Source organism: Microtus ochrogaster, chromosome 7, assembly GCF_000317375.1.
Source record: "Microtus ochrogaster isolate Prairie Vole_2 chromosome 7, MicOch1.0, whole genome shotgun sequence".
Lineage (NCBI taxonomy): Eukaryota > Metazoa > Chordata > Mammalia > Rodentia > Cricetidae > Microtus > Microtus ochrogaster.
In genome coordinates this window covers 46,589,949-46,601,312 of record NC_022014.1, presented here as the reverse complement: position 1 = coordinate 46,601,312, position 11,364 = coordinate 46,589,949, and the positions used below count along the sequence as shown (strand labels likewise).

Here is an 11,364-nt window from a genome sequence, read left to right as displayed (position 1 = left end):
CTGGTCTACAAGAGCTAGTTCCAGGACAGGCTCCAAAGCCACAGAGAAACCCCGTCTCCAAAAAACAAAAAAAAAAAAACAAAAAAAAAAAACACACACACACACACAAAAGACCTCCTCAGGTCTCAGGAATGTAGTGTTGTGATTTGGGAGGATTCAGATTTTGTTTGGAGTCTGTTTTCCTAAATAGTTGTTCTGATCCTAACAAAGTTGCCAATGTGTCCTGCTGCCACACATACCAGCCCTGCACCCTACAAAGAGTGTATTGTTTGTGTATCCAGTGTACTCTAAAGGACACACCAGATCAAATACAAAAAAAAAAAATCCTAACTTGTATCTGGTGAGGATGTAGTTTGTCGACCCACCCCCACCCCGCACCCAGGTGAGGGGGGGGGATGACTGGGCCCACAGCCAGAGCAGAATTCTTTAAAGTGGGACAGGTGTCTAAAGATTGTCTGGTCATTTTTAGTATCCTCCCCAAAAAAGGTAAAAGTCCAGGACTGCAGTTTCTAGTGGTCTACATACTTTGGGATGTAAATCCAAATGACGTTCGTGAACTGAAAGCTGCAATTCAGGATAATGGTCTGGTGGCTGTCCTTGAAAACTTTTTATCTAATGGCTGACCTGAGGTGGTGTTGATACCACTTACATTCATGAAGAGCTCTAGAAGTTAGCAGCACAGTATAACATGGTAGGACTTGGATGTTTATTCAGACTTTGGAGGTTTCTATAAAACTGGGAGAAAATGCTTAAAAGTGCCTTAACAGGCAGTCCTTGTAAATAGTCTGTGTATAGGGAGCTGGAGAGATAGCTCTGTGGTTAAGAACATATTGGCTGCTCTTGCAGATGTCCTGAATTCAATTCCCAGCAACCACATGGTGCACTATAACTATTTATAGTGAGATCTGATGCCCTCTTCTGGCATTAAGGCATACATGCAGATAAAACATTCATACGTAAAAATAAGTATTTTTAAAAAGTCAGTGGATTGCTTATTTCCCTTGAAATCAGAATGGGGTATCATTTCTCTCTGTCCTTAGAGGAAAACAGATTCAGAATACATTTCAGGTTGGACTTTCCAGTGTCTGGATGGCAACTCATTGGATGCAGAGGTACTGGGGAATAGGCTGGCCTGCCTTGATTGTAATGTCAAAGGATTAAGAGTAGAGCTTGGAAAGTGAGATTAGCTGTGGTGATCAGGACCAAGCCCCTGTAGGAAATGCTGAGAGTGATTTTTGGTTTTTGCAGCTTGGCAGTCTTGGGATCTTTGTACACACAGGGAATACACTCCATGTTTGGTGACAGCTAAGAAGAAAAGGAGCATTAGGAAGGCACTGTTAATTGAATCAGCTTATTACTCAGTCAGGCTTTGAAAAACAAACCCAGTAAAAAGTATCTTTATTCTCTTGCTTAAAAAAGTTTTTCTATGATAATGCGTTAATACAAAAATATTTTGGACACTACATCAGGTTTTTTTCTCCTTTTTGAGACAAGGTCTCTCTATACAACCCTGGCTGTCCTGGAACTCAGAGAGATCCACCTGCCTTTACCTCCCAAGTATTGGGATTAGAGGTGTGACCCACCACATTCCAGCAATCTTTTCAACACTTGTAACACTACACTAGAAACATGATCTTTGGATTGAGAAACCAGTGGTTAAAGTAGGAACTAAGGCGCTTTTTTTTTAAGGTTTGTAGAATATATTGGTAGCCCCTTTTCTTTGGATTCAGGCTATATACAGTGAAAAGAATTTTAAAAAAGGTTAAACAAAAAAACTTGTTTTTCAAGGCTCAGGGTTAAGTTTGGCTCAAAAAGGGTTTCTAGAATGTGGCAAAGAACCATGCCCATCACAAGAGGTTTTATGGACTCCTTGCTTTAGTTGTAACATCTCTTCCTTCCTGCCGCCCCACAGAGAAACTGAAGCTGGCCAGTTCTAAATGCTGAAAGATGGGCTCTGGTGGTTGGGGGATTTGGGATTTGCTCTCCCACAGCTTCCTAGGAGCTGTGACTCAGCTGACATAGATGAGCCTGGAAATGGCACTGGGGAGGGTGCGCACTGGAGTTAAGCCAACTTCAATTTATTGACTATAGTTTCTAAGGCTGGTGAGTTTCTCAGGAAAGATTTCCAAGTCGTTCTAATTAAAGCTGAGTACTGTACTGTCCACCAGTAGGCAGGGTTGGTATTTTGTTGCCTAGGCTGAAAGACCTTAAACCTAACCTATCCCATTTCCTCCTCTTGCAAGCTCCTGGGAAGACAGTAAGAAGCTTCCTCTGACCCAGCTTATGAACAGCAGCTGTTCTTTGTAAACAGAGCTTCTCTGCTCCTTAAGAGAGAAGCATTATTTAGACTTTTGTGGCTGGTGACCAACCACAAAATCATCTTGTGTGATAAAGCAGGTATTCTTGGTCCAAGAAGTATTGGCATGGAGAAGGTGTGGTAGAGGACAGGCATTTGTAGAGAAGGCAGCTGAACTCCGCCAGTCCAACTCATCTGACCTGCAGCAAAAAAAAAAAAAAACCCAAACCAAACCAAACCAAAAAACTGTAGGGGCATCCAGCTAGCAAGGCATGACAAAAAGAAAAGGTATGGCTACCATTGGTACCAGGATGCCCTTCGGGAGACGATACAGCTGCACAGATGTGATCCCTACCACGTGACTTGATGGCCTCCAGTTCTGGGAGTAGTTTAAGCAGCCTTTGAAATCTTCAGCACCTGGAGAGAACCCCTAACCAGTTCCGTGATCTGGTCTTGCTGTTGCCTCCTCTTGAGTTAGGGGTGGGCCCCTGAAGCAAGCCAGGTGTCCTGTGTGTGCTAGGCTGCCTGCCTCTGAGGTTCCTGTTGCTGTACTTGTGTATTCTGGAGGGTGCTGTGGAGGGTCTTTGGGGACTCAGGAGCTGGAAGAGTGACAGCTGCAGAGTGACCTGAGAATGTTGGTGCTGGCTCCACTGGGCTAGCAAGCAGTTCTGTGGGGAAGTGGGGCAGCAGAAGATAAGAGGGTGAGTCCTGGGGAGCTGGGGACCTGGGACAGCCTAGAGCACTGTCATCGGAAGGAACGGGGCTGGGGCAGCGGCCTTCTCCGGGTAAGTACCGAATGCATTTCTTTTTCCTCCTAGGAATAGTGAAGAGAGTTATCTGTAAACAGAGGGTGAATCCATAGTCACACACCACAACTAGAAAATGGCTGTCCTTGAACTGGCCTGGCTAACCACTTTGTCCTTTCTCTCCGAGGCCCAGAAACTATGTCCATTCCTTCAGCCCCACCTGGCCCAGACCGAGGAGGAGTGCAATTATGTAGAACAGCCACAAGGTGGCAAGTGGAACCTTTTGTGGGTAGGCCTCCTATTTTCCAGAACTATCTTCGTTTGGGTCCTTGAGCTTCTGTTCCATATATACTTGCAGGGATTAGGAGTCAAGGGACTGTGATGCTTGTGACAATCTTGGTTCTCACAGCCAGGCTAGTGGAAGAAGTGCATGGTGACTGTTGCCTATTTACAACTGTAGCTCTCTGGGCAGTTTGCAGTTTGCTCTGGCTTGCCTCTACCTTCTGAGTGCTAGGGTTACAGGTGTATACCAATCCCTAGCCATAGTTTGTCTTAACAGCCCAAATGGATGGTATAGGACCTCTTCTAAGGATGGAGTCTCCATTGTGAGCATGTACACACATACAGACACACACATGCCACATTTCTTTTCTCTTTGCCCTATGATATCTCTCTTCCACTAGCCTCTGTAACCTTTTTAGTGTTAACAGGTACAAGATGGCAAGTTGCACACAGCTTCCTGGTGATCAGACTATTTCCAGAAGTCTCTGATACCATCACCTTGCTTTTCTTAGACAGGGATTTCATTTTAAGGAAATGAGGGAGTCTGTGGACTTTAATCACTCTAAGGCTAAGAGTAGAGGCTCAGGCCACCTAAGTGTGACAGATTTGTTTTCTGAGGACCTGGTAAACCTGGCTAGTACCCAAGCCACCCACTTGCATATGCCTTTCTTTCCTTAGAATGCTGTCTTTCCCTCTCTGCTTGTTCCACCTTGACTAGTTATCTCCACTGTCTGTGTTCAGTGGTCAGACATATTCTTAGGAGGCGGTTTCCTTCTCTACAGGGCTTGCTAGGGGACTGAGGGACCAAAGGAGGGGCTGCAGACCCGGCAGAACATGTGCATTAAGGGAAGCAGCTTGAAGCAAAGGGAGAATGATGGTGGGGACAAACCCACCTGCACGGACCACACCAATCCGTCTGCTGGTTGAGGCCAAAGCGAGCACGACATTTCTTAGGCGAGCCAGGGTCTGCTCACAGCCATGCCAGAGGGGCAGAACAGGGCAGAGGGCGAGCAGGCAGGCAGCAGGGCAGAACAGGGCCCAGAAAGAAGAGGTAACATCAGTGTTAGCCAGTCACAGACACCCCATAGCCCCCACAGGCAGAATGGACCTCTCCATGGCACAGCTGGCCCCAGGGGAAGCCTTAGGACCCAGAGCAAAGTATGAGAAAAGGCAGTCACCCAGTTGGGCAAGAGTCAGTGGGAAGAATGGAGTGTGGAGGAAGTCCTCATGCTACCTTCCCTTGACTGATCCTTCTACCATGGCTCTGCATTTCCTATCCTGGGGTTGTCTGTTCCTTTCCCCTAACTACCTGCATGTTTTAACAGAGGTTTTCCTCACTGTCGACAATACCTCATCTCCCTCTGGTCCATATTCCTAATAAGACTAAAGGTACAGCATATTTATACCTAATATTCCACATTTACAGATGGAAAGAAGGACCTGTTCCTATCCTGAGACACAGGACGAGAGGACTTTTTCCTGTCCTATCCCAGTCCTAGGCTCCAGCTTTCCTGTCTGGGGCAACACAGCTGAGAATGTCATAGACTGTCATCTAAATCAGAGTTGGGGATAAGAATGAGGCATGCAGCAGGATGGCTTATCTGGGCTCTCTGCGGCACTTTCCACTGCCAGGAGAAATGGGAACTAGTGATGGAGAAATCACCAGGTACCTGTCAGCAGGCTCTGTGACTAATATTGGGTCCTGGCTGACATTTTTGCTATAGACATGGAACCATATAATCAGTTCATTAGCTTCTCTGGTGAAACCTAGCTGTGAGCAGGGCTGGCAAAGGTGGCATAGGGATGTATCACTATGGAGTTGGCTTCTGCTGGTCTGTTCCTAGGATACAGTTAAAACTGTTACTTGCATGGAATTAGACTTCAGAGATGCAGATTTATTTGCAGAGAGCTCAGGCCCTGAAGGTTCCTTGCTGAGTGTTCCACCCCACCCTCTGGGCCAGAGGAGGCTGCTCTTACAATAGGAACGTGGAGAGAGGCACCTCTATCACTACTGAAGCAAGCAAGGCCTCACCTGTGGTGGATTCTTGATGCTTTTCCCTTGACCGCCTCTTCTTCTTTCCCTGTAGGAACAAGAGAGATGGTTGGTTCTAGGAGGTGGACATTGGGATATCTGCAGCCTATTGCCTTTGAGATTCCAGGTCAATAGGTCTCTCCTATATTGGGGCTCCTCTTCCTTAGCTGTAGTTCTTGCAAGGCTACTGTAGATAGGGTACATTTAGGAGTCTTTCCCTCTCTCAAACTGATCTCCCCTATGAGTACAGGAGGGATTTCTAGGCCCCTTCTTTCCCCTTCTCACATGGCCAAACCAGATACTAGGCAGCAGTCATAAATGGATGTATTCTGGAGTGGAGAACTGCCTTTAGAGGAGTCGCTTCAGCCTTCTCTCCTCTTCTGAATAGCCAAGGGAGGTCTTGGGCTCTCTCTCTCTCTCTGTTACTTTGCCTGTACCATCAAGACAAAAAAAAAAAAATTCCCCTTCCCACGTTGAGGTTGTTGCCTTGGGTTTGGTATCTTAAAGGTGTCCCCCGCTCCCTGTGGTGTAGTGCTGGCCACTCACGTAGTTATCCCGCGCTGACCAGCCTGGATATAGCTGCATGTGCAGCTGCCTTTCCTTGCGAGCCAGTTCATAGTACTTGGCCTGCTCTTCTCGAGATAGTGCATGCCACTGCAACAAGGAAGCGGGGTGGACGGGATGCACCAGAGAGTTAGGAAGCTGTACCAGGGTGAAAGGGACTGGGGGCAATCCCTGCCAGCCCACTTGCCCATGGCCTCACCCTGCGACCCAGGATCTGGTTGATGGCAGCGCTTTCCTTGAGTGTACACTCTGCAATGACCTTGGCTCTCATCTCCTTCATGTAAAGCATGAAAGCATTGAGGGGTTTTTTGATGGTTGGCTTCTTAGCCTCCTTCTCTGCCTTGGGGTCTGCTTGTGTTTTCCTGGGGTGCACAATCAAATTACATGACTTGGAAAGAAAGTAACCCCACCCCCACCCCTGCCCTGGCAGTGACCATTACCTAATGTCACCAATTTCCCCTCTGCTTCTTTTGTTTTTTTTGAGACAAGGTTTCTCTGTGTAGCCCTGACCATCCTGGAACTCACTATGTAGACCAAGCTGGCATTGAACCCAGAGATCTGCCTCCCAAATGCTGGCATTAAAGGTGTGTGCCACCACTACCTAGCTCCACCACTCTTTATGTAGCGGTTTCTAAGTAGAATCTTCTAACTGCCCCACATTAGTGAGCAGAGAATGTAACTGTTCCTTTCAAGAATACCACAGCCAAGTGGGGAAAACACAGAGACTCATCCCTCCCTTCTTGGCTCAAATAGAAGTTTTGTTCCTTATCCCTTCCCCACCTACTCTTGCTTTTGAAGATTACGAAGCACAGCGATGGTCAGTGCCAGAGCCATAGGACAGCTTGGCAGGGCCCTACAGGCAGTCCTTTAAGATGCCAGGAAGAAGACCTTGAACCTGGTAGGAGGCTTGTACATCCTGGCTGACCAAACCACTCTGCTCACCTGCCCGGCTCACACCTTGTCCCCTCCTCCCAGCTTGTGTTTTATTTTTATTTTTTTATTTTATTTTATTTTATTTTTTGGTTTTTCCAGACAGGGTTTCTCTGTGGTTTTGGAGCCTCCCGAGTGCTGGGATTAAAGGCGTGCGCCACCATCGCCCGGCCCAGCTTGTGTTTTAACTCACAGGCTTCGGTCATATGGCTGCAGCTCCTGCTTCCCTGAGGAGGGTACAATGGCCGGATGAGGGATGGCTGCTGGGTGTCCAGGTACACCAGATCCCAGCATCAAGGACGGGTGGGTGAACCTGGAGGTAGGAGGAAAGGCAACACTAAACCAGAAATTTGGGCTAGACTTTGAACACGTATGGAGGTCCCTACACAGAGGACACAATTGACAGATACCTTATACTCACTGGCCTGGACACAGGGTACACAGATATGTATGCGCGGACACTGCAGAAGACCCACATATGTACTATTCAGGTGGTTATCAATCCTGTCCCTGTCCACACGCTCAGGAGCCTGTGGGCCTTTCTGCTGTCCCACTGTGCTCCTCCAGGCTCCTCTCCACACAATAGACTGACTTTTTAAAGGACTGCTGCTAGCCCACTCCAGCTCAAGTCTCCCTGACACCAAAATAAACCTCAAGCTGCTGCTTGGGGCTTTTAAAACCCTACCTAAGCACCCCTAACTGCATCTCTCATTCCATCTTCCTGATCTCCATTTCCCAGCCAGCTCCAGCCTCCCTGTCCACCTTTCTTAGGAATTGCCTTCCCATAAGCCTCTCTGACCCATCATGCTTGGTTGGGGTCTTCTTGGGGCTTGTCTTCAGTTCAGCTGGCCCGTTCAGCTTTTGGTGCTGAATCTTTACATCTTACCGTGGGCTGCTGAATGCCTTGCCATAGCATGCCTAACAGTGGGTCTGTCACTAGAGAATGAGCTAAATGAAGGGGCATATGTACACCCACCTCCCCCCACCAACACACACACCTCTTTCCTCTTGTGTGGAGACTATTCTGCCCTTTGCTGCTTACCAGATGTAAGAACCCTGAGCAGGCAGGCTCTGAAGGACAGAAGCTAGGGACACAACCTCCAGGGTACTGCCTTGGCTTGGGCAGAACTCACAGGCTACCCCAGCAGGCTGAGCAATAGAGCTGAGTTAACCACATATGCACTGCTGTCCTGGCTGCTCTGGGATGCTCTGTTCAGTGTGGCTTGAACTAAGACTTCTAGTTGTATCTTCAGGTACAGAGCAGCATGGGACTCCAAGGTTACAGACAGACAGATGGACAAACAACTAACACAGGGTAAGCACTGGCCTGAACATAGCCCTGTGTGGGCACTGAAGCCTGGGCAACAGGAAGCAGGAGCCTGGCTGCAGGGATAGGGGACTCACCTGGGATAGGGGGCGCCAGGGGCTGCAGTGGGGGCAGGGAAGTGCTGTCTATATCCGCAGGAAGGGGACAAGGGGTAGAGAGGAGGGCTGGGCCTGTGGTTGGGAGAGACAGCTGTTAGCCGTCTGACTGCTAGCCAGACATGGGGAAGGACTTCTGTACCTTGTGTGGTGGGGCTCATACAGTGCTGCATGCATCCGCCAGCCTTCCAGAAGCTGGTATCTGCCCTCTCTACAGACACTGTCTGAATTGCTCTTCTGTCCCAATCTGCCCACTTCAACTCGTTATGTTTATTTTTTTAACATGTATGATTGTTTTGCCTACATGTATGTCTGTGTACCACATGTATGCCTGGTGCTCTAGGAAGTCTGAAGATGAGACTGGGTCCCCTGGATCCACCATGTAGGTGCTAGAACCCAAACCTTGGTCCTCTGGAAGAGTAGCCAGTGCTCTTAACTGCTTAGCCATCTCTTCAGCCGCTTCAACTCAAAAGCCTAGGAGTCCCAAGGTGAGTGAAGTGCCTCTTTGGGCTCCTTTAGTCCCAAGTCAAGACAGTGTTAAGAGTGCCCCATAACTGTTGGCTTCTTGCCTGGTGTCCACTAAACAGACTTTGTTCTGAAAGGCAGGGATCTAAGGTCACAGTCAGCTTCAGCAGTGTTTCTCTGGCACTCAGATTCCTTCCCAGCACACACAGGACCCAGTGCAGAGGGTGAAACTGTCCCAAGTCTCACCTGGCAGCAGCTAAGATCATAGAGCTTTCTTTCCCTGGGCCTATACCCTTCTCCAGAGGCTCAGCTGCTGAATATCCTCTGAAGGCTCAGACTTCCTGGTCTTTGGAGCTTCAGGCCTAGGGGACTTAGGAGCTGTCCAGGGAGTTGCCTGTTCAGAGCACTGACCTGGCACCATCAGGCTGAGCACTGAGCCCCATCTTGGTCCTGGGGGTAATCATGGGGTAGAATGGAACTTTGTGCAAACAATCTGGAAATATTTGGAGTGCTGATCACGTATAATGGGCAAGCACAACAGGGCCAGTAGGCCCAGGCTGAAGGTCTGGCCTTTCCTGCTACTGATTAGAGACCTGTTCATGTCACACTGCTAATGAGTAAAAGGCAGGCCAAGGGGCCCGTTGAGACCCAATTCTAGCTGAGAACAGACTGGTCCACAGTCGGGCCTGGTCTAGCCTTAGCAGACCTTCCCAGTAGGCTGGTCAGGAGTGTGGCTCAAGCAAACACCAGAGACCAGAAGGACCCTGTTCCTCATATTGCCCTTTCTGCCTGGTGTCTACAGCAGTAGCACTGAGGCCACCAGGAAGCTACCTGTCTGCTCACCACGCTGCTGAGAGGCAGTAGCCTCTCCTGGTGGGGCTTTATACATTCCTTGTACATGTCCAACTTTTCTGTCTCACCTTCTGAAGAACTTAGTTGGAGGGTTGAGACCAGCAGCAGCTTTCCTAGCTCCCTAGAGGAAGTATGTCAAGCTACCTGTGGGGGATGCTCACAGTCATAAGAATTGCTAGCTTAGAGCCAGATTAGGCTAAAACTGCTGGCTACAGAGCTGGCAGCTCAGGTCTCGATAAGATGGGTAAAGGAGGAGCATGGGGAGGGCAGACACAGTGCCCCCTTTTCTCTGGGCCACACTTACCAGCTCACAGTGTGGGGGAGCTGTCCCATGCTGCCTGAGGTCAGAGAGTAAAATCCAGAGAGATCAGGGGTTTGCAGCGGCCTGTGAACTCCTGTAGGGGAAAAGGGCTCAGTAAGCAGTCCACCCTCATGTGGGAAGTTAGGACATTCAGCAGTTACTGTACCTTGGAACTTCTACAGGGGCTTCTAAGATCCCACTTCCTTTTGCCAGAGGCCCAGATATCAGCTGGTTTGTTTAAAACTGTCTTGGGGTAATAACAAGGACTTTCTGACAAAGCAAAAGGGACCAAGGACAGAGGTGCTTAGTGACTTGCCTTAGGACACTGGCTGGACAGAGGCGGAGCTTGGAGTCACTCAGGAATGAGGTCTGACCTCACCAATTCCTGAGGTACTGTCTTTGGAGCCTTTGCTTAGGACTATGGCCTGGCTCTTTGGGTAGAAAGCAGCCCCTTAGCCTAGAGGAACCTGGCCTGAAGAGCCAGGGCTCCACCCAGCCCCAGGTTGAATCAGCAGGTTTCCCACAGCTGACAATGGTGGATTTCAGAATGACTTTGGCTGAGGCTGAGGTGAATCAGCCATCACAACCACCACTTTCTATTTTCTCACTGGGGGAGAAAGGGCTTGAGCTTTACAGCTGCAGCAATGCACTCCGTCCGTTTCTAACTTTTTTAAAATTCCCTTCTAAGGCAGAATCTTGTTTTTGTAGCCCAGGCTTGTCAGGAATTCATTGTGTAGCCCAGGCTGACCTCAAACTTTCAATCCCTTGCCTCTGCTTTCCAAACTACTTGTATTATAGGTGTGGTGTGTACCACTACACCTGGTTCCTTTCTGTCATTTTCTTTGGGCCCTGGGTTTGCAAAGCCCCAGCATCTACTATTATAAAATGTGGGCCAGCCTATGGGACCTCAGAAGCCAGGTGGGCTACAAGTTCCCACCTCAATAGACTTCTCCCACCCCATCCCATACCTTGCTTCTGGTTGATGTCCGTAGGTGCAGGGTTGGGGTGTGGACTGCTGAAATGTTCGTAGAGTGGAGAAAGTTGGGGGACGCCATGTGGGGGCTGGCCAGCCTTGTTATGCTGAAAAATGACCAGGAGTCTGATAAACATGGAGTGTTCTGGGACGGGGGACACAGAGTGTGGGGGCATGCGAAACTTCAGTGAGCTCCGTGGTCAGCCTGGGAGTCAACATCACAAGCTTATGGGAGGACGGTAGTCTACACACCTGTGTCCTGTGGCCCAGTCCTGGAGACTGTCTGTGCAGCCCCACCTCCTAGTGAACCTCTTCTGGGACTTCTAGGACACTCTGTTTCTTCTCTCAAGAAGTCCTTCCTGGCCTCCCGGTCCTAGAAATCCCCTCAGCCCAGATTCTATGAAGCCCATGGCTGTCTTCCGGCCTTTTCCTCCGACAGCCCCCATACTATCTACCTTACTTCTTTTTTTTTTTTTTTTTTTTTTGAGAGGGTTTCTCTGT

At 48.9% G+C, this 11,364-nt stretch overlaps 1 protein-coding gene across 2 annotated transcripts in view; it reads right to left on the bottom strand.

The window, feature by feature from the left end:
• Positions 1-1,183: 1,183 nt before the first annotated feature.
• Positions 1,184-11,364, bottom strand: part of Tcf7 (transcription factor 7) — a 30,578-nt gene continuing 20,397 nt past the window's right edge. The window contains exons 4-11 of one of the 2 annotated variants that reach the window (XM_026780116.1): positions 10,859-10,970; positions 9,894-9,984; positions 7,044-7,163; positions 6,120-6,282; positions 5,903-6,010; positions 5,357-5,405; positions 4,218-4,290; positions 1,184-3,110 (exon numbers count right to left, since the gene is read on the bottom strand). In XM_026780116.1, the coding sequence (XP_026635917.1) occupies positions 2,813-3,110; positions 4,218-4,290; positions 5,357-5,405; positions 5,903-6,010; positions 6,120-6,282; positions 7,044-7,163; positions 9,894-9,984; positions 10,859-10,970 (1,014 nt within the window). In that variant the 3' untranslated portion in view covers positions 1,184-2,812. Of the gene's footprint in view, positions 3,111-4,217; positions 4,291-5,356; positions 5,406-5,902; positions 6,011-6,119; positions 6,283-7,043; positions 7,164-8,254; positions 8,348-9,893; positions 9,985-10,858; positions 10,971-11,364 lie in introns of both variants that reach the window. The other variant, XM_005350106.3, reaches the window with a different exon arrangement.